The sequence below is a fragment of the Cetorhinus maximus genome, chromosome 10 (assembly GCF_964194155.1).
Source record: "Cetorhinus maximus chromosome 10, sCetMax3.hap1.1, whole genome shotgun sequence".
In the NCBI taxonomy this organism is placed as follows: domain Eukaryota; kingdom Metazoa; phylum Chordata; class Chondrichthyes; order Lamniformes; family Cetorhinidae; genus Cetorhinus; species Cetorhinus maximus.
Genome location: NC_135888.1, coordinates 54,102,758 through 54,126,523, shown reverse-complemented (window position 1 = coordinate 54,126,523; position 23,766 = coordinate 54,102,758). Strand labels below are relative to the sequence as shown.

General features: G+C 43.8%; 1 protein-coding gene across 1 annotated transcript in view; it reads right to left on the bottom strand.

The window, feature by feature from the left end:
* Nucleotides 1-23,766, bottom strand: part of LOC144685323 (ran-binding protein 17-like) — a 947,082-nt gene that overhangs the window by 669,038 nt on the left and 254,278 nt on the right. The window contains exon 14 of the mRNA XM_078549733.1: nt 6,836-6,971. Coding sequence (XP_078405859.1) covers nt 6,836-6,971 — 136 coding nt within the window. The remainder of the gene's footprint in view (nt 1-6,835; nt 6,972-23,766) is intronic.

The window sequence follows — 23,766 nt, the reverse complement described above, 5'->3', positions numbered from 1 at the left end:
CAGCTCTAAAATAATCAGTTTCCAAAGACAGAGGCTAAGTGACACTAGGGACAATCAACATAAATTGGTCAATGAATACTGGAAATGTTCCATTGGATTGGAAATATGCCAAAGTTTTATCCATCTTCAAGAAAAATGACAAAACAAACCTGTGAACTACAGTTCTATCAGTGTTTGAGAGGTAACATGCGAAACAATGGAATAGATTAGGGACAAAGTTGAGATATGTTACATTTCTATGTTCGTTTACTCCTTTCACTCCGGATATTTTGGATAGTTGCATAAATCAGCCAGAAAGCAAAAATAATTACCATTTACATTAATGTCAATTTCAAGATTTCTCCTTATGGTGTGTTAAGCACTCCATGTATTGCAGGCAGAAAAAGATGCACTTGCTCACTAGTTTGCATCTCATTATGGTGTACTGAACAGAACAACAAACATAATAGCAATAAAATCAGAAAATATTGGAAAGACTGTTCTACTGATAGGTCATTGACCTGAAATATTAAAACTATTTCTCTCTCCACAGATGCTACCAGGCTTGCTGAATGCTTATAGCATTTTCTGCTTTTATTTCAGGTTCCAACATCTGCAGTATTTTGCTTTTGAAAAAATAAAGAGCACCTTGTTAAACTCCAGTTACCTTTTGTGCACTTAATCCCTTTTGAATAGTGCAGGATTACAGTTTGTACCAGCTCCTGATTGAAGTAATAAAAATGACTGGAAACCAATGATTCTCAAAACCAAAATCAAACTCCTGAACAAAATCAAAGAGCTTCCATAATTGAGCCACCAGGACCCAGCACAGTACCTTGGTTTTCCAAAATTTACAGGTCTCCGACTTGTTGAAACAATGTGTATGTGCATAATTGGCAGCTTTTTTAATTTAGTGGACAGTAACTCAAGTTATCAACCTCCTTTTTCAAATCACAAAGTTCAGTTTGAAGCACACATTGAAAGGTTGGCTCACAGGGCCATGTAGGATATCGGGACTGAGGGTCCATCTAAGAGAGTGACCTGAAACAGAGCCAAAATATTTGGAGCAAAAGGAGTAAAAGAACATAGAAATGTAACATATCTCAACGTTGTTCCTAATGATCTATTCCATTATTTTGCAAGTTTAAAGGTGGGCATTTTCAGTGGTGCAGTCTGTATTTGAACAAATCATACAAGTTTGCACTTAATTTGAATAATTATGTTCCTTTCCCAACTAAACTCGCCAGTGGTCAACCAAACAGGAGTTGCAGCAATGTACAGAATTAAGGTGGGGTAAGATCTCTATGAGTGAAGTTGGTTATTAACTTTTCAAGTACTGTTACAAAAAGGGCCAATGCCAAGTTAATACTTACAAAAAAATTGCTGAGACTAATACAGGAATATAAGATACAAAGTGGAATGGCTTTCTGAATAGGGTAATAGATGCAAAAACACTAGAATCATTCTAGAATTAGCCAGATGCTGCTAATGGAGAGGAGAATAAGCTAAATAAGCTCAATGGGCTCCGTCATTTTTACTCATCTTGTTGATTTTTGTGAATTGGTCTTACCTTACCACTACCTGTGTCAAACATAGTCGGCTGCTGAAGCCTTTTCACTCTACAGTAGAAGTGTATTTGAAAAGTAGTCAATACCAAACAGTTTTGGACCTAGCTCCAATGCAGTCTTAAAACTATTGCTACATTTCAATCACAAACTATTTTTCATTAGTGCTACACATTTTTACACAAATAAAAACAAAAGAGTTTCTATAATTCAGTTTTACGCTGTTCCAGTGATAATGGAACCATACAGACGGCAGGAGGTCCTATGTTTTATTCCTGGTAAGTGATATGTCAAGATGGGGGAGTCACTACAATCGACCTCAGTATTCTTAAGCTAGGAAGGGGTTAAAAAAGGGAAAAAATGTAGCCAGAGGCTTCACACTTCATTACCATCCAGTGATGCATGTGTATGATCATTAGCCGAGGCTGACATCCTCTCCTTTAGCTGAACAGCCTGCCCAAACTCCCTGTCATTATGATTTCTTTTTCAGATAGGAAATAGTTCAGCAAGCCTCCACATTGTTGTGTAGATTCCAGTGTTACAGCAATACTGGGACAACATGGTTAGAGGTGCAACTAACTTTAATGCACAAGCTTTTCGTATTACAGTTCAGCCTGATATTCTGCATTTCAGAAAGTTGCAAATCAAGTCGAATTGCCATTTACTTTGAGAAAATTCAACAAATAGAGTCTCTAAGTTTTTAGACACTAATAGCCACTCTGTCCCTCAACTCTCCTGGGAGATAAACAATAACTGCAGTAATCAAAAGTTCCTTGAGCTTTGGTGACTTTGAAATGGTAAAATGTCTTTGATCTGCATCCTAGTAAATTCTAGTTAAAAATAGTCTGAGTAGATATTTTAATTGAACAAGTTTGCCATGCTACAGTAAACGTTTACGTGAAGATTAAAAGAAAGGATTAAGTTGACATCTTTATTTTTCTGCTGTATCAGGCAGTTTCACTGTCCTTCAACACAAAAAAGCCCATTTCTGAAGTTTCTAATGGATTTTTTAAAAATTCATGGACGTCACTGGCTGGGCTGGCATTTATTGCCCATCCCTAATTGCCCTGGAGAAGGTAGTGGTGAGCTGCCTTCTTGAACCACTGCAGTCCCTGTGGTATAGATATACCCACACTGCTGTTAGGGAGGGAGTTCTAGGATTTTGACCCAGTAACAGTGAAGGAATGGTGATATATTTCCAAGTCAGGATGGTGAGTGACTTGAAGGGGAACTTCCAGGTGGTGGTGTTCCCATGTATGCTGCCTTTGTCCTTCTAGATGGTAGTGGTCGGGGGTTTGGTAAGTGTTTCCTAAGGAGCCTTGGTGAGTTTCTGCAGTGCATCTTGTAGATGGTACAAACTGCTGCGACTGTACGTCAGTGGTGGAGGGAGTGAATGGCTGTGGATGGGTGCCAAGCAAGCAGGCTGCTTGGTCCTGGGCGATGTCAAGCTTCTTGAATGTTGTGAGAGCTGCACTCATCCAGGCAAGTGGAGAGTATTCCATCACACTCCTGACTTGTGCCTTGTAGACAGTGGACAGGCTTTGGAGAGCCAGGAAGTGGATTACTCGCCACAGGATTCTTTGCCTTTGACCTGCTTTTGTAGCCACAGTATTTATATGGCTAGTCCAGTTCAGTTTCTGGTCAATGGTAACCCCCAGAATGTTGATAGTGGGAGATTCAATGATGGCAACGCCATTGAATGTCAAGGGGCGATGGTTAGATTCTCTCTTGTTGGAGATGGTCATTGCCTGGCACTTGTGTGACGCAAATGTTACTTGCCACTTGTCAGCCCAAGCCTGGGTATTGTCTAGGTCTTGCTACATTTGGACATGGACTGCTTCAGTGTCTGAGGAGTCACGAAAGGTGCTGAACATTGTGTAATCTTCAGCAAACGTCCCCACTTCTGACCTATGATGGAAGGAAGGTCATTGATGAAGCAGCTGAAGATGGTTGGGCCTAGGACACTATCCTGAGGAACTCCTGCAGTGATGTCCTGGAGCTGAGATGATTGACCTCCGACAACCATAACCATCTTCCTGTGTGCTAGGTATGACTCCAGTCAGTAGAGAGTTTTCCCCCTGATACTCCAGTTTTGCGAGGGCTCCTTGATGCCTTTGACACTTGGTCAAATGCTGCCTTGATGTCAAGGGGAGACGCTCTCACCTCTGGCATTCAGCTCTTTTGTCCATGTTTGAACCAAGGCTGTAATGAGGTCAGGAGTTGAGTGACCCTGGCAGGACCCAAATTGAGCATCAGTGAGCAGGTTATTGCAAAGCTTGACAGCACTGTTGATGACCCTTTCCATCACTTTACCGATGATCGAGAGTAGACTGATGGAGTGGTAATTGGCTGGGTTGGATTTGTCCTGCTTCTTGGGTACAGGGCTTAGCTGGGCAGTTTTCTACATAGCTGGGTAGATGCCAGCTGTACTGGAACAGCTTACAATCTAATCATGGAATCTTACAATGCAGAAGGAGGTTACTCACCCGTTATGCCTGTAGAAGAATTATCCAATTAGTCCCACTTGCCTCCCCTTTCCACATAGCACTAATTTTCCCCTTTTCAAGTAGATTTCAAATTCCATTTCATACATTACTATTGAATCTGCTTCCATCACCCTTTCAAGCAGTGCCCTTCCAAATCTTAGAAATTTCCTGCGTAAAATGATTTCTCCTCATCTTCCTTCATGCCAATCTCTGTCCTCTGGTGCTCAACATATTAAATATTAGAGAACTGATCAATTTCTTTCTAGGAGTATCAAGTTGGTGCTTCATTTAACATACAAGTTGCAAAGAGTTACAGTGACCTGAGCACATTATGGTGTAAATGAATATTGAGGTAGCACAGTTCTCCATTACCCAGCTCAGCACACTGGAATCTGCCTACAAACCAAACAAACTGCAATGGGTAACACCAGAGCAAAGCAGTCGAAAAAGTCAGCAAAATAATTCCTGTTTTCTTAAAATATGAATGAAGAAGAACAAGAAAATAATAGTTGTTCATATGCTATAATTCTTTAATAAAGCCAATAAAATTTCACAAGGCAAAAGACAACAGGTCATTCCCCATAAATATATCAAAGGTTAGTCTTTGTGCCTAATCATCATTTGATTTCACATCATTTTTATAGGCTAACAGAGGTCAGATGGGCATGCCAATTGTCACTATTCAACTTTGTATGTCACTGTGATGACTTCTAATCGATGTAAGAGAGTGTGAATCTTGTCTGTTTAAGGCATTAAAGCTGTGTTGGCAATCAATATAAAAAGGCTGAAGTACACCACTGACAGCATGACTAAGCCGTCACAAGAAAGCATTACACTCACTTCTTTGATAACATCCCATGACATCACTAAAGCAAATTGCAGTAGCGAAACTTAGTCCAGACTTCTGAGGCACTTAATTGTTATTGAAGACACCAGGATTAAGAATGAGACCATACGAGGGACAGTGCTCATTTGCAACACTTTTCCTCCCCTTTTCAAAAACATGAACCGCAAGCAAATTAAGTATTAATTACAAGGGTAACCAAATCTGTTTCCCAAGTTGGTAATTTTAAGTCTAGCTGTATCCATATTATCTTCTTATCTTGATATGGTTTTGTGTGAGATGAGACCAGAGTGTGAACCTTCGGAAGGTGCCTGAAGTGAGTGATGCCTGATATGTCATGGGGCTTGAAAGTAAGAATCAGCAGTGCTGACTTCCATGTTATCTCCATCCCACTCCATAGACAGGAGTAATGGAGTGCTATCCATGCCTGCACGCATATTCATCATAAACTGCACACCTAGTGGAGAAATCAACAGGACAGGTCAGTCTTGGCCATTATTAAAAAGGTTAAAGATAACTTTTCCAATGAGCAGCTGACCACCAAAATGCCAAGATCAACCCTTGCTTTGTACCAACTGCAAGTTGGATGGGACAACAGTAGGGGAATTTACAATTTGCCACAGTGCTCCTGGGCTAGGGCAGAAGTCAGCAGGGGGATGGGGCAGGGGGGAGGGAGGGCAGGGGACAGGAGGGAACAAAAAAAAACGCAGCCAAGACTGGCGTGACCATGGAGCTCCTCCTGGAAGTATAGTCACGTGAATATTAAATGAGGACAGAATGCTCCTGTGAAAGACCAGCTTGCCAAAACTCGGTCTGTCCGCAAGAATGACCCAGACCTCCCTGTCGCTTGCCATTTTAACACTCCACCCTGCTCTCTTGCCCACATGTCTGTCCTTGGCTTGCTGCATTGTTCCAGTGAAGCTCAACACAAACTGGAGGAACAGCACCTCATCTTCCGACTAGGCACTTTACAGCCTTCCGGACTGAATATTGAGTTCAACAACTTTAGATCTTGAACTCCCTCCTCCATTCCCACCCCCTTTCTGTTTCTTCCCCCTCCCTTTTGTTTTTTCCAATAATTTATATAGATGTTTCTTTTCCCACCTATTTCCATTATTTTTAAATGTATTCCACCCATGGTTTATTTCACCCCACCCCCACTAGAGCTACCTTGTTTGTCCTGCTCATCAATCTTAATTAGCACATTCTTTTAGATAATATCACCACCTCTTTGTTCTTTTGTCTGTGACATATTTTGGTTATCTCCTCCTATCACTGCTTGCTTGTCCCAACAACCCTTCCCCCCCCACCCCAAACCAGCTTATATTTCACCCCTTTCCTATTTCTACTTAGTTCTGTTGAAGGGTCATGAGGACTCGAAACGTCAACTTTGCTCTTCTTCACCGATGCTGCCAGACCTACTGAGTTTTTCCAGGTATTTCTGTTTTTGTTTTGGATTTCCAGCATCCGCAGTTTTTTGTTTTTATCTCTGTGCCAAAACTTCCTGCTTGGCCTCATACATAAATAATGACCGCATGTGTGAGGGACCAGATAGCCAACAGCATCCAAGTATCTGTACCCAGAAAAGACTTTACAACTAGGGGAGGAAATTCTGGAAGAAACAGTCAGGAGGAATCAAGAGATAAAAGAATTACATAGAATTTATAGCACAGATCATTCTGCCTAACTGTTCGAGATCAGTGTTTATGCTCTACATGAGCCACCTCAGACCTTATTTAACCTCACTCACATCCTTACTCATTCACATACTGATCCTGCTTCGCGATTGCCAAGTTAAAGCAATGCCACACACAAATGGACCCATTGCCGGGCCTCTTTAAAAGCGAAAACATACCACAGTTGCATGGTGTAGAAGTGATTGCTTACATTTCATGTTGAGCATTTTAGAATCTCTGCATTCTGTAAAGCATTTCTACTGAAACCAGAAGCCAATAACCGACCTTTGAGGATCTGTGAAGCTGATCACCGATGTAAGTTTTACGAAACTGGTCAAAGAAGCTAAGCATAGCAAGCTCGATTTTTTCGTTTCCTGACTGCGGCAGCCTGGAGTCTACCAAATTCACCAGCTGAAACACACTATTAAAAAGAAAACTCATTAAAACTCTAATACTAATTAATCAGTCATGACTCAGTGGTAGAAATTTCACCTCGGAATCACAAAGCCATGGCTTCAAGGCTCATTTCAGAGACTTGAGCATAATTCTAGGCTGATATTCAGTCCCATACAGCGAGAATGTTGAACTGCCTGAGCCCACTGTCTTTCGGATGAGACATTAAACCGTGACACTGTCCGCTTTCTCAGGTGGATGGAAAAGATCCCATGGCACAGTTAGAGAGCAGGAGAGTTCTCTCCAGTATCCTGGCCTCAACCAACATCAAGAAAACACAAGTGGCCTAGAAATTCAAGATTAGCCAATCTTAGGGCACCCAGCGTCCAACAGAAGTTTTGAGATACGAAGGCCCTGAGATATGGAGTTGTGAAGATGAGCAGGGGGGATGGGAGAGGTGGAGATAGGGAGTGGGGAGGGGAAATATGGAGATGGGGAGGGGGGAGAGAGCAGTGGAGATTGGGAAGGGAGGGAGCGGCAAAAATGGGGAGGGGATGGGGGCGGAGGTGGAGGTGTGAGGAGGAAGAGGTGGAGATGGGGAAGGGAGAGGTGGAAGTGGGGAGGGGGATGGAGTGATGGAGATGGGGAGGGGGAGGGAGTAGTAGAGGTGGGGGGGAGGGAGAACTGGAGGTGGAGAGGGGATGGGGCGGGAAAGTGGGAGGGAGAGAGTGAGAGGGAGAGGTGGAGATGGGGAGGGGGGAGTGGTGGAGATGGGGAGGGGAAGGAGAGGAGGGGGTGGGGAGGGTGAGGTGGAGATGGGGGGTAGGGAGGGAGAGGTGGAGATGGGGAAGGGGGAGGGAGCGGCTGGGATGAGGAGGGAGAGGTGGAGATCAGGAGGTGGAGGGAGTGGTGGAGATGGGGAGGGGAATTGTGAAGGTGGGGTCTGGTGGAGTTTGGGGCTGGGAGAGGGGGAGTTGGGGAGTATGTGGTGGAGATTGGGGCTCGAAGAGGGAAAGTTGGGCAGGCGGATACAGTGTGGAGGTGTATGTGTGGAGATGGGGGCTCGGACAGGGGCAGTTGGGGGCTGGGAGAGGGATGTGGTGGAGATGGGAGAGGGGGAGATGGATGCAGTTGATGATGGAGAATGTGGGGGTTTGTGCGTGGAGATGGGAGCTGGGAAAGGGGGAGTTGGGGAGGGTATGGTGGAATTGGGGCCTGGGACAGGGGGAGTTGGGGAGGGGCGAGGATGTGGTGGAGATGTGGGTTGGGACATGGGGAGCTGGGGAGTGTGAGGTGGAGGTGGGGGCTAGGAGATGGGGAGCTGGGGAGGATGTGGTGGAATTGGGGGCTGAGAGAGGGGGAAGGTGTGCAGCTGGAGACGAGGAGTGTGTTGGGTAGTAGTGTTGCGGCCCCAACTGCTTCTAAACAATCTAATCTTGAAGCAGGACCTCAAGCATGGGTTAGGTCCCTTACTTTATATTCAAAACTGCTGCTTCAGATGAGGGTACAGGATGCCTCTTGTTTGTCCTTATCAAATATGGAAAGCAATTCCTGTCCATTATTCTGAGGCTTTGGTGGAACATACAACAACTGAAATACAGGTATTATCTCAGTCAATATCTGGTCATTATCAGATTGATGTTTGTGGAATCTTGCTGTTCACAAATTGACTGCCATGTTGCCTGCATTACATTAGAAAATCTGAAAGCAGCTCATTGACTATAAAGTGCTCTGGGATAACAAAAACAGAATTACCTGGAAAAACTCAGCAGGTCTGGCAGCATCGGTGGAGAAGAAAAGAGTCGACGTTTCGAGTCCTCACGACCCTCCAGATGTCTGGAGGTTGTGGAAGCTTGTTTATAAATGCAAGTCTTCTTTACAAATCTTTAATAAGTCAACTCTCAAGCTGTACCTTTCCAAAGCCCCTTATTTCTTCAATCGTTCATCATAAATTTAATACTAGGGATCAAAGATTTTGAGTGTCTTGAGGTTCTGAAAGGCGTTATACAAATGCAAGAAAATTAAATTCCCTAGCCTGTGAAAACAGATGTGGGGATGGTGGTATTAGTTTAACCCCTGCATGTTCATTGCGATAAATTTGTATTACCTGCTGATTTGAATGATTTTTGAGAGCACCCTGTGTTAACCATTGTTCACACCCTGGTGTACATATCAGAAGATGTCCCAATGCGGGGCATGCACAAAGTGATTTAAAAGCTCTAGCATCTCTTAAAGGGGAGATGAATTGTGGCTTCAAGTTGATCTGAAGGCAGGAATCTGTTGATAGATGAAGAAAAATGTCAGAAGGAGACAGGGAATGGGCATCAAGGTTCTCTCATGCTTTACTGAAGGTCTTGGTACAGAAAGTGGAGAGGAGGAGAATCTATCCCAGGAGCAGAAGGTGGGCCATTCTCTAACCCAGGGGCAGGAGGTGAAGAGTGGAGGAGATTTAAGGTGATTGGTAGAAGGATTAGAGGGGATATGTGGAAAAGCTTTCTCGCCCAGAGGGTGTGGGCATCTGGAATTCACTGCCTAAGTTGGTGGTTGAGGCTAAAATGCTCAATCCAATTAAAAGGTACCTGGATTTACATCTGATGTACTATAACCTGCAAGGCTATGGACCAGATGCTGGAAAGTGGGATTAAAATGAGCAGCTAGTTTCTTTTTTCTCTTTTTGGCTGGCGCAGAGAGGCTGAGTGGCCTCTTTCTGCACCGTAACTTTTCTATGGTTCTAGAAGGACGGTCATCCTCTATCCCAGGGGGTCAGGAGGTGGAGAGGAGGAACATCCTCTAACCCAGGGGCAGGAGATAGAGAGGAGGCAGAACATCCTCTAACCCAGGGGCAGGAGGTAGAGAGAAGGAAAGACATCCTCAATCCTAGGGGCAGGAGATAGAGAGGAGGAACATCCTCTATCCTAAGGAGCAGGAGGTGGAAAGGAGGAGAGACATCCTCAATGCCAGGGGCAGGAGGTGGAGAGGAGGAGGGACACTGTCCATCTTCAGGGAGTCAGGAGGTAGAGAGTGGGGGGGGACATCCTCTAGCCCAGGAGCAAGATGTGATGAGGAGGAGGGACATTGTCTATCCTCAGGGAGTCAGGAGGTAGAGAAGAGGAGGAGCATTTCTAACCCAGGAGCAGGAGATGGGAGAAGAGGAGGAACATCCTCTATCCTTAGGAAATCAGGAGGTGGAAAGGAGGAGAATATTCCGTTGTATCACAAGCTCTGGAAAGTCAATAGGGGATGAAACCGGACGGACCACACCGCATCAACCTAGGTACTGGAAACAACAATGGCAAACTTAGCCCTGTCGACCCTGCAAACTCCTCCTGACTAACATCTGGGAGCTAGTGCCAAAATTGGAGGAGCTGTCGCACAGACTAGTCAAGCAACAGCCTGACATAGTCATACTCATGGAATCATACCTCACAGATAACATCCCAGACATCACCATCACCATCCCTGGGTATTCCTGGGACAGACCCAGCAGAGGTGGCAGCACAGTGGTATAAGGTTGGGAGGGACTTGCCCTGGAAGGCCTCAACATAGACTCCGGACCCCATGAGGTCTCATGGCTTCAAGTCAAACATGGGCATGGAAACCCTCTTGCTGACTGCCACATACTGCCTCCCCACGCCCATCAGCTAATGAATCAGTACTCCTCCATGTTGAACATCACCTGGAGCAAGCACTGAGGGTGGCAAGGGCGCAGAATGTACTCTGGGTGGGGGATTTCAATGTCCTTTGCTAAGAGTGACTCTGTAGCACCACTACAGACCAAGCTGGCCGAGACTGGGTCTGCAGCAGGTGTTGAGGGAACACCTCAACAAGAGGGAAAAACATACAAAAAAATACTGTAGATGCTGGAAATCTGAAATAAAAACAGAAAATGCTGGAAAAACTCAGCAGGCCTGGCAGCAACTGTGGAAAGACAAACAGAGGTAACGTTTCGAGTCCGTATGACTCTTCTTCAAAGTTGAGAGGTGTCAACCTGGTGAAACAACAACACAGGACTACTTGCGTGTCAAACAGTGAATCCAATCCTGGAATCGGTTCCCGCCCACCATTTTTTAAGGTCTGTGGAGCCTCCCTCACTCTGCAAAAAGCCCATTATCTTAATTTAGAACTAGGCCACTTAGAAATGAAACAAGGAAATGCCATTTCACACAGAGGGTTGAATAAATCTGTGGTTATGAGGGATGAATTGGCTGAGAAAGATTAGGAAGTTAGGTTAAAATAATTGATGTTAGATAAACAATGGCAAAATTGAAAAATAATTGCAATGAACATACATTCGCTAAATGAATGAAACCCCACCGGAATAGTGGTTCAACTATGGCTGACAAAGACTTTAAGGGTAAACTCATCTAAGCTTAAAGTAAGAGGCTTACAATGTTGCCAAAAAGAAAGGTAAGCCTGAAGAGTGAGGCTGTTTTAAAAATCAGCAAAGAGAAGTTGACAAAGTGTGAGAAAAGAGAATACAAGGGTAAACTAGCAAGGATCATAGAATTATAAAATGTACAGCACAGAATGAGGCCAGCTGATAAAAACTATAGAGCCTAATCCACTTTCCAGCTCTTGATTCATCGCCTTGTAGGTTATGGCACTTCAAGAGCATGTCCAAGTGCTTTTCAATTACAATGAGGATTCCTGCACCAACTATCCTTCCAGGCAATGAGTTCCAGGCCCTCACCGCTCTCTGGGTGAAAAGATTTCTCCTAAACTCCCCTCTAACCTTCCACCAATTACTTGAAATCTATGGTCCTTCTGCAAAGGAAAATCGGTCTTGCCTATCCACTCTATCCAGGCTCCTCGTCATTTTATATACACCAAGTAAATCTCCTCTCAGCCACCTCTGTTCAGATTGTAAGAGCTTTGCAAGCTTGCAAAAAGGAAGAGATACCAAAAGCAAGTGTGTGTCTCTTAGAGGCAGGAACAGAAGAAACAATGGGGATTAAGGAAATGGCAGGGTGGTTAGGCAAATATTTTGTGATACCTTCAGCACATAATTGTTACAACGCAGGAGGCCATTCAGCCCATCCTGTCGGCATGACTCTCCAAATGAGCATAGCTCATTTGAGTTCATTGAGCAATGACTTAGTGTCATTCTCCTGCCTTTTCCTCATAACCCTGCACATTGTTTCTATTCAAATAATCATCTAATGCCCTCTTGAATGCCTCGATTGAACCTGCCTCCACCACACTTCCAGACAGTGTATTCCAGACTCGAGCCACTCACTGTGTGAAAAAGTTTTTTTCTCACATCACATTTTCTTCTTTTGCAAATCGCTTTAAATCTGTGCACTCTCATTCTCGATCCTGTTACAAGCAGGGACAGTTTATCCCTATCTGCTCTATCCAGCCCCCTTATAATTTTAAACACCTCTGTCAAATCACCTTTTAGTCTTCTCCTCTCCAAGGAGAATAGTGCGAACCTCTCCAGTCTATCTTCAGAGCGCAAGTTTCTCATCCCTGGAACCATTCTGGTCAACCTCTTCCGCGCTATCTCCATTGCGTTCACGTCCTTCCTGTAGTGTGGCACCCAGAACTATACACAATACTCCACCTGAGGTCTAGCTAGTGTCTTATATAAGCTCATCATAACCTCCCTGCTCCTGTACTCTATGCCCCTATTAATAAAGCCCAGGATAGTGTATGCTTTATTAACTGCCCTCTCCACCTGTCCTGCCACCTTCAATGATCTATGCACATATACGCCCAGGTCCCTCTGCTCCTGCACACCCTTAAGAATTGTACCCCTTACTTTATATTGCATCTCCATGTACTTCATACCAAAATGCATAACCTCATACTTCTCCGCATTGAACTTCATCTGCCACCTATCTGCCCACTCCACCAACTTGTCTATGTCCTTTTAAAGCTCTATACTGTCCTCCACACAGTTTACAATGCTTCCAAGTTTTGTATCATGCGCAAGCTTTTAATATATATCAAGAAAAGCAATACTAACCCCTGGGGAACTCCACTACAAACCTTCTTCCAGCCTGAAAAATACACATTAACCATTACCCTCTGTTTCCTATTACTCAGCCAATTCTGTATCCACATTGCTACTGTCCCTTTTATTCCATGAGCTATAACTTTTCTCACAAGTCTGTTGTGTGGCACTATATCAAAAGAAATGGTACTGCAGAAATTAATGGGGTTAAAAGCTTTCAAATCCCCTAAATTTGACTGCCTACATCCTAGGTTTGAAAAGAGGTGGCTGCAGAGATGGTAGAGGCATTGTTCCTGATCTTCCAGAATTCTAGAATTGGAAGGTAGAAAGTATAACTACTTTTCAAAGTATAGACAGGTTAAGTAAATGGGCAAGAACATGGTAGGTGGAATATAATGTGGAGAAATATGAAGTGATCCACTTTGATAGAGAGGAAAGAAAAGCAGAATATTTTTTAAATGAAGAGAGACTGAGAAATGTTGGCGTTCAGAGGGACCTGGGTGTACTTGTACATGAATCACAGAAAGCTAACATGCAAGTACAGCAAGCAATTCGAGAAAGAAGTGTTATGATAGCCTTTATTATAAAAGGATTGGAGTACAAGAGTGAAAAAGAATTGCAGCAATTATATCGGGCCTAATGAGACCCCACCTGGAGTGCCATGCACTGTTTTGGACTCCTTACTTCAGGAAGAACTTACTTTCCTTCGAGGGAGTGCAATGAAGTCACTAGACTGATTTCTAGGATGTTGGAGGGGTGGGAGAGACTTTCTTATGAGGAGAGATTTAGTAGAGTCGGTATGTATTCTCTAAAATTTAAAAGAATAAACAATGATCTAATTGAAACATAATGGCCTAGTTCTTCCAGTCAGCGGTGAAGTGGAGGCGTATGCTGCTGATCGTGTTTCAAAGCGTGCTGTTACCTTTTTACAACAAGTATCCGGGACTTCCTCTCCTGATTGCAGCATGGAGCAATGGGGGGATGGGTAGCCAGGTGCAGATACAGCAAGCCACATCCCTTTGAGGTCATTGGAAGAAGGCACACCTATTGAGGTCCAGCAGTGCTCCAGTGTTCTGGTAGGTGCTGTATTTAGGTGTTTTCAAGTATTTACAGTTGTATGCAAGTGTTCCTTCTTTCACCTTTTAATTCTAGGCCTCCCTCTCCCCACCCCCGCAGCAATATTCACCCCCTTCCCACTCTTTCGGGCAGTGAATTCCAGATTTCCACCACTGTCTGGATGAAAAGATTTCCCCTCAAATTCCTTTTGAACCTCCTACCTCTTACTCTTAAGCTGTGCCCCCTGGTTATTGACACCTCAACAGGGGAATGGTGCCTTCCTATCCATTCTGTCCAGGCCCTCATAATTTTAAACATTTCAATTATATCTCCCTTCAGCCTCCTCTGTTCTAAAGAAAACAACCCTAGTCTATCCAATCTATCCTCATGACTCAAATTCTCCAGTCCAGGCAACATCCTCGTAAATCTCCTTTGTATCCTCTCTAGGCAATCACAGCTTTCATATAGCCTGGTGACCAGGACTGCACACAGTACTTGAGTTGTGGCCTAACCAGTGTTTTATACAGTTCCAGCATAACTTCCCAGCACTTATATTCTATACTTCAGCTAATAAAGGTCAGTATCTCATATGTCCTCTTGACCACTGTGTCTACCTGTCCAGCCACCTTCAGGATTCTGAGGACACTCCAAGGTCCCTATGTTCCTCTACACCCCTCAGTATTCTACCATTTATCATATATTCCCTTGCCTTGTTAGCCTTCTCCAAATGCATCACCTCTCACTTCTCCTGATTGAACTCCATTTGCCACTGTTCCGTCCACCGGACTAGTACATTGATATCTTCCTGCAGATTACATCCTTATTCTTCATTATCAATCACATAGCTAATTTTGTATCATCCGCAAACATCTTAATCATGCCTCGTATATTTAAGTCCAAATTATCCATATATACAACAAAAAGCAAGGGACCCAGTACTGAGCCCTGTGGAACCCTACTGGAGACAGCTTTCCAGCCACAAAAACACCCACTGACCATTACTTCTTGCTTCCTGCCTATTAGCCAATTTTTGGATCCAATTTACCTAGGATCCCATGAGTTCTTACCAGTCTGCCATATGCGACCTTATCAAAAGCCTTGTTGAAATCTATACAGGCTACATCAAATGCATAACACTCACTGACAATTCTTGCTACCTCTTCAAAAAATTCAAGGTTATGCTTATTTGTGCTGCAGCACGAGGGGGTGCACCTCCTGCACATACTTAGTTGCAGGCTCAGTGTCAGAGTGTCAGCTAGCAGCATTAAAACAAACAAATTGACTTGAACAAACCAACAAGAAGTGAAGAGGGCACTCAGTAGACGTATACCTCTGCCACGCTGTGCTAACTCAATATTATTACAATTACTCAGCTCTTCCTTGAGGCTTTTCCCTGCCTGGCTGATGCTCTGCAACTACAAAACTGACAAAATAAATCTTTTAATTAAGAGCTTCCATCTCACTGAGGAGGCTTCAGAACAATTCACATCCGATAACCTGCTCCAAAAACTCTGCTCACATTTGAACAGCTGTGACAAATTGCACCAAAGCAGCTGAGACATCCACAACATTCTAAAACAATTAACAACATTCTAAATAAGACAACCCACAACATTCTTTAAAAAAAAGCCAACTTCCCCTATTTCCCAATGTTAGCGGGTCCTTTTTGAAAATTCTGGAATCTGGATCTGCATCACTGCCAAAAATTAATTAGTTCTTCCCTGGGCCATATCCTGTGTACCAAGTTTTGTTGAAAACCGTATATTAGTTGAGATACATTGTTTATAGACTAACAGTGGCTGAGGCAATAAAGTTCAAGTTACCCATTTTTAGGTCTGCACAGTCCTTAACTAATTCTAAGATCTTGTATTTAGTCCACCTATCATTTAAAACTGTTCCCTCTGTAAAACATACTTCTGACAATTCAGTAAATGATGAAGATGGAAATTTCAGTAAACGAGATTCTCAAATTCCAATGTAGAGAATTGGTTGTAATATCTAGTTTAAGAACACGTTTTGGTGAAAATCTATTTTAAAAAAAAGTAGTAACAAAAACAGAATTACCTGGGAAAACTCAGCAGGTCTGGCAGCATCGGCGGAGAGGAAAAGAGTTGACGTTTCGAGACCTCATGACCCTTCAACAGAACTGAGTAATATTAGGAGAGGGGTGAAATATAAGCTGGTTTAAGGTGGGAGGGGGGGAGGTGGGGGGAGAGAAGTTGGTGGGGGGGGGGGGGGGGGGGGGGGGGGGGGTTGTAGGGACAAGCAAGCAGTGATAGGAGCAGATAATCAAAAGATGTCACAGACAAAGGAACAAAGAGGTGTTAAAGGTGGTGATATTATCTAAGAGAATGTGCTAATTAAGAATGAATGGCAGGACACTCAAGGTACAGCTCTAGTGGGGGTGGGGTGGAAAGACTGACAGGACATTACAGGTATAGATTTAAAAATAATGGAAATAGGTGGGAAAAGAAAAATCTATATAAATTATTGGAAAAAACAAAAGGGAGGGGGAAGAAACGGAAAGGGGGTGGGGATGGAGGAGGGAGTTCAAGATCTAAAGTTATTGAATTCAATATTCAGTCCGGAAGGCTGTAAAGTGCCTAGTCGGAAGATGAGGTGCTATTCCTCCAGTTTGCGTTGGGCTTCACTGGAACATTGCAGCAAGCCAAGGACAGACATGTGGGCAAGAGAGCAGGGTGGAGTGTTAAAATGGCAAGCGACAGGGAGGTTTGGGTCTTCCTTGCGGACAGACTGCAGGTGTTCTGCAAAGCGGTCGCCCAGTTTACGTTTGGTCTCTCCAATGGAGAGGAGACCACATTGGGAGCAACGAATGCAGTAGACTAAGTTAGGGGAAATGCAAGTGAAATGCTGCTTCACTTGAAAGGAGTGTTTGGGCCCTTGGACGGTGAGGAGAGAGGAAGTGAAGGGGCAGGTGTTGCATCTTCTGCGTGGGCATGGGGAGGTGCCAAAGGTGGGGGTTGAGGAGTAGGGGGTGAAAGTAGCTTGACTAAAATATTTAAGAAAAAATTAATTTCATGACATAGGACTCAAAACGATGACCCTGGGATTAAGCTCCATTATCTATCGATTGAGCTGCCTGGGCTGTGAAGAAACTCCCTGTAGATAGCCTTAACACACTGGACCTAGCCTGAGGAGGCAGCACTTTCAAAATCTCATTGAGATCATGATCCCTTCACAAATTGGAATCTGCGATGAACGTGCTGCAATGCTATACTGAAATGCTACAGTGGAATTCCAATTATAATGTCACTTGGTGATATTACTGGCAACATACACACAAGTATCGAATTTTAACATTGGAACATTACAGGTTTCAATGCAGTGTGAAATTACGTAGCTTTTGATACATCCAAACGCCTGCCGCTGACCAAAAAGGTGGTAGGAGCAGGTGCACATGGGCTGGCAGCCACACTGTGGGCCAAGTATGCAGGCACAACTGGTTCTGGTGCCTTTCTGCTCGGTGGCTGAAGTTAGAGCGAAATTTCAATTATGTTAGTCAGACACAATCTTCCCTTAACAAATCAATGCTGACTATCTTTGATTAATCTGTGTCTTTCTAAATAATGATTTATCCTGTCTCTCCCAGAATTTTATCCAATAATTTTCCCACCACTGAGGTTAGGTCTGTAATTAGTCTATCCTTTTCTCCCTTTTCAATAATAGTACAACAATAGCTGACCTCCAGTCCTCTGGCTTGTAGCCAGAGAGGATTGGAAAATGATGGTCAGAGCTTCTGCTATTTCTTCCCTTGCTTCCTTTAACAGCCTAGGATACATACCATCCTGACCTTGGTATTTATTTATCCACTTAATACTTCCTCTCTCACCATGTTAAATTCATGAAACATTTAACATTCCTCCTTCCCAAACACAATGTCTGTCTCATCCCTCTCTTTTGTGAAAGCAGATACTCTGCCAAGTTCATATCCATGCTGCCACTGTCCCTCTTATTCCATAGGCTTCAACTTTGCTGACAAGCCGGTTATCTGGCACTTTATTAAACGCCATTTGGAAGTCCATGCACGTGCTACATCCGCATTACCCTCAACAACCCTCTCTGTTACCTCATCAAAAAACTCAATCAAGTCAGTTAAACGTGACTTGCCTTTTAAAAAATCTGTGCTGGCTTTCCCTAATTAATCTACATTTGTTCAAATGACTGTTAATTTTGTCTCAGATTATCATTTCTAGAAGCTATCCCACCACCGAGGTTAAACTACTGGCCTATAGTTGCTGCATTAACCTATTTTCTTTCTCTATCAATATTTTGGTTCTCCTTTGCTTAATTTTTAAATCCTCCCAATCCTCAGTCTTACTCTTTTTAGCAACATTATAAACCTCTTCATTTAATCTAATACTTGCTTTAACTTCTCTTGTTAGTCACATTTGGACCATTTTTCTCCTGGGGTTTTAATTCCTCATGGGGATGCATATTTGTCACAAATTATAGGTTATTTCTTTAAAGGTTTACCATTACTTATCTACCATCATAGCCTTTCATCAGTTTACCAATCTGCCTACCAGCCCGCCCCTCATACCTACGTAGTTTGTTTTTTTCTAGATTCAAAATCCTAGTTACGGAACAACACTCACACGTTCTAGCAATCCCATCAGAACACCACCCACCACCCCCACCCCAAGCCAAAACACCGCTCTCAGTTTCTCCGCACTTGCCGATCCAGCACTCACAGGCACCCACCCTCCAACCTCCATAACACTGCTCCTGGGTTATTCCCTACCCTCCAAAATACTGCACCCAGGTTAGCCCCCAACCTGAGAAACACCACCCCCAGGTTCCACCCACCTCCCTGCAAAGCACAACTCCCAGGTTCCATCTCACCCCCCAAAACAGCACTCCTGAGTTCTACCCCTGCTATTCACTAAAATGGACTGAAAAATCAGGTGCCTGTTCACCCTGAGCCTGCTTCCTGCTACTGGAGAAGACCAATTTCAGTCTATAAGGAGCCAGAAATTCCACTGAGTGTTGGAAGGCTGTTCAACTATAACAGGCTTCGACGCCAAGCCAAACCAAATCTTCACCTGACACCCAGACATTTGACATTTTCTGACTGTGGCCACTGGCCAGTGATCAGGAACAGCAAATCTGGCTGATTTCCAAACACCTGGGCTCCGGGCAATAACATTGATTGTATCATCACCATTCCTCCTCTGGTACTGGTCAAGGTGAGCTCCCTCATATTCTGGTCTGTACCACTCTTTAGCTGTAGTCAATCTATAGGAGCCATCATAAAGATATGGTTCATACAAGTTTTCTGCCTGACTAACAATAGCAATGTTTAGTTCTAACCTGGCCAGGCACAAGCTGAAGTTTGGTGCCACCATGTGGCAAACCAAATTTTTAAAAAGTGACACATGAAAGATTCTCTCTCACTTTGTCACCTTTCTGTAAGTCTAAACCCAAGCCTGGGACAGGAACAGGGAAGTGAGTATGTGGCATCCTGACTCAAATTCCAAAATTTGCTTTTCTCATTAAATTAATTTAAACCTACTGACCAGTACCTTTGTAACATCAGACACAGTCTTAAGTAGAAACAATTTGATTCTATTTCAAAAATTCGATTTTGAGCATCTGGGTTTAATTTTCAAATTCCTAGTTTTGCTGCACAAATATTTCATAAATATTTTCAATTTTTGGATCAGTTATTTTATTAAATCCAGGTGCTGTAGCTGGCATAAGGTAGTGTAATGTTGTGAATTAACAGGATATGTAGTGAGCATACCGCATATTCTTTATGATTGGGATATGCTGTTAGATATTAAAAGTTAAGATTTTATTTAATAGAAAGATTGGTCAGAAACAAGAACACAAGAAATAGGAACAGGAGTAGACCACTTGGCCTGTCAAGCATACTTCACCATTCAATATGGTCATGGTTGATCTCACGCTTCAACTCCACTTTCCTGCCTGCTCCCAAAAACCTGTCTATTCCAGTCTTAAATGTATTCAGTGATGGAGCATCCACAACCCTCTGGGCCAAAGATTCGCAACTCTTTGAACGAAGTAATTTCTCCTCATCTCAGCCCCAAATGATCGGCCCCTCATCCTGAGACCGTGCACCCGTGTTTTAGATTCCCCAACCAGCGGAAACAATCTCTCATCATCTACCCTACCAAGCCCTTTCAGAATCTTGTATGGTTTAAAGAGATCATCTCTCATTCTTCTAAATTCCAGAGGATATAAGCCCAATTTACTCAGCCTCTCACCATAGGACATCCCCTCATCCCAGGGACCAATCCAATGAACCTTTGCTGTACCGCCTTATCTTCCTTTTATAGGGAGACCAAAACTGCACACACTATTATAGGTGTGGCTCACGAATCCCTGTACAATTGTAGCAAGACTTATTTATTCCTGTACTCCAATCCCCTTGCAATAAAGGCCAACATGCCATTTGCCTTCCTAATTGCTTGCTGTACCTGCATGATAACTTTCTGCATTCCTTCTACAAGCACATCAAAGACTCCCTGTACATCAATGTTTACAAGTTTCACACCTTTCAGAAAATATCCTGCTTTTGTATTCTTATGACCAAAAGTGCATAACTTCTTGCTTTCCTATATTATAATCCATCTGGCATCTTGTTTTCCACTTGCTTAACCTGTTTATGTCTCTTTGCAGCCTCTGTGTCCTCCACACAGCTTGCATTGCCACCAAGCTTGTATCATCAGCAAATATGTACATTTAAAACTTTAAAAGGAAACTTAGCTAATCAGGTTAAGGTGATATTTCTGGAGGCGATGATGCACTCCTGCATACTCTAATGCCCACTGGTCATGGAAGGCCTCATGTGTACCAGTGGACACTGTGTGCTCCCTCTCCAGCGATATCAGGGTGTGGATGTAGCCACGGAAGTGAAGCAGACAATAGAGTTGAACAACCCCTTCAACCACCCTCTGCCTGGACAGGCCCAGGTGCAGTCCCACGAGGAGATCACTCAATCTGCCCATTTCCTTCCACACCAGGTGGTCAAAGATCAGGAGTGTGGGACTGCAGTTTTTTTTAAATTCTTTCACAGGATGTCAGCATCGCTGGGAATGCCAGCATTTGTTGCCCACCAGTAACTGCCCTTGAAAAGGTGGTGGGGGTGAGTTCTTGAATTGCTGCAATCCATCTGGTGTAGCTACACCCACAATGTTGTTAGGAAGGGAATTCCAGGATTTTGACCCAGCAAACGTAGCAATGAGGTCCACTTCGGGGCTTATAGATGTCTTTAGGAAGGATTGCAACAAGCTATGAGGGAATTTTATCTAAACCTACAGAAATTCCTTGGCCTGTCCGTAGAATTGTGCACTAGTGATCAAATGTATCAAAGGCAAGCCCTGAGAAAACCATTAGGTCATCCCCTGCTGCCATGGTGCATCTTCATTATGCATTGATCCTGGGACATTGTTCTCTAGTACAAGGTTATGCAAAACACCAGTAATATTTGGCACCTTTTGTCTGGGCCATGGAATGAAGTATGTTGCACCCTCCTAAAAGCATATTAGAGTAGGTAAGGACAGCATTTTCACCCTATGAAGGACAAAATTCCTCCAGTTAGGTTTTATGATAATTCAACAGATTCATGGTCACTTTTACTGATTTACAAAACTGCCATGGTGGGACATGAACTCCTAATCTCTGACGAGTCCCATAGAAACAGAAAATTTACAGCGCAGAAGGCAATTCAGCTCAACATGTCAGTCAAAAAACAGCTATCCAGTCTAATCCCGCTTTCTAGCTCTTGGTTCACAATGCTGTAATTTACGCCACTTCAAGTGCATATCTAAGTACATTTTAAATATTATGGGTGTATGCCTCTACCACTCTTTCAGGTAGTGAGTTCAGATCCCGACACCCTCTGAGTGAAAAACATTCTCCTCAATTCCCCTCTAGTTAATCCAGCATAAAATTTGAATCTATGCACCTGGTTATTGACCTCTCTGCTAAGGGTAAGAGCTGTTTCAAATCCATTCTATCTAGGCCCTTCATAATTTTATACACCTCAATGAAATTTCCTCTCAACTTTTTCTGATCCAAAAAAAGCAACTCCAGCCTATCCATGGTGATTACCACGTATCACCCCACCTAGGCTGATGAATCAGTGCTCCTCCATATTGAACACCATTTGGAGGAAGCACTGAGGGTGGCAAGGGCGCAAAATGCAATCTGGGTGGGGACTTCAATGTCCATCAACAAGAGTGGCTCGGTAGCACCACTACTGACCGGGCTGGCCGAGGCCTAAATGGCATAGCTGCTAAACTGGGTCTGCTGCAGGTGGTGAGGGAACCAACAAGAGGGAAAAACATATTTAACCTCATCCTCACCAACCTGCCTGCCACACATGCATCTGTCCATAACAGTATCAGTAGGAGTGACAACTGCACAGTCCTTGTGGAGGTAAAGTCCCATCTTGACATTGACAATGCCCTCCATTGCATTGTGTGGCACTACCACCGTGCTAATTGGGTTAGATTTCGAATGGATCTAGCAACTGAAGATTGGGAACCACAAGGCGCTGTAAGTCATCAGCAGCAGCAGAATTGTACTCAACCAACATCTATAGCCTCATGGCCTGGAATATTCCCCACTCTCCCATTACCACCAAGCCAGGGGATCAACACTGGTTCAATGAAGAGTGCAGGAGGGCATGCTAGGAGCAGTACCAGCCATGCCTAAAAATGAGGTGCCAACCTGGTGAAGCTACAACACAGGAATACTTGCATGCCAAACAGCATAAACAGCAAGTGATAGATAAAGCCAAGCAATCCCACAACCAACGGGTCAGATCTAAGCTCTACAGGCCTGCCAAACAAGTCGTGCATGGTGGTGGACGATTAAACAACTCACTGGGGCATGAGGAGGCTCTACAAATATCCCCGACCTCAATGACGTGGAAGCCTAGCACATCAGTGCAAAAGTTAAGGTTGAAGCATTCAAAACAATTTTCAGCCAGAAGTGCCGAGTAGATGATCCACCTCGGCCTCCTCCAAAGGTCCCCAGCATCACAGATGCAGTCTTCAGTCTACTCAATTCACTCTATGTGATATAAAGAAATGGCTGAAGGCACTAGATACTGCAAAGGCTATTGGCCCTGACAACATTCCGGCAATAGTACTGAAGGCTTGTGCTCCAGAACTTGGCGTGCTTCTAGCCAAGCTATTCCAATACAGCCAAAACACTGGCTATCTGGAAAATTGCCCAGGTCTGTTCTGTACACAAAAAGCAGGACAAATCCAACCCTGCAAATTACTACCCCATCAGTCTATTCTCAATCATCAGTAAAGTGATGGAAGAGGTCATCAACAGTGCTATCAAGCAGCATTTGCTCACTGACGCTCAGTTTGGGTCCCACCAGGGCCACTCAGCTCCTGACCTCATTACAGCCTTGGTTCAAACATGGACAAAAGAGCTGAACTCCAGAGGTGAGGTGAGAGTGACTGCCCTTGACATCAAGGCAGCATTTGACTGAGCGTGGCATCAAGGCACCTTGCAAAACTGGAGTCATTGGGAATCAGGGAGAAAATTCTCAGCTGGTTAACTTCACACCTAGCACAAAGGAAGATGGTTGTAGTTGTTGGAGGTCAATCATCTCAGTTCCAGGACTTCACTACCAGGGTAGTGTCCTAGGCCCAACTATCTTCAGCTGCTTCATCAATTATCTTCCTTCCATCATAAGGTCAGAAGAGGAGATGTTCGCTGATGACTGCACAATGTTCAGTACCATTCACGACTCCTCAGATACTGAAGCAGTCCATGTCCAACTGCAGCAAGACCTGGGCAACAT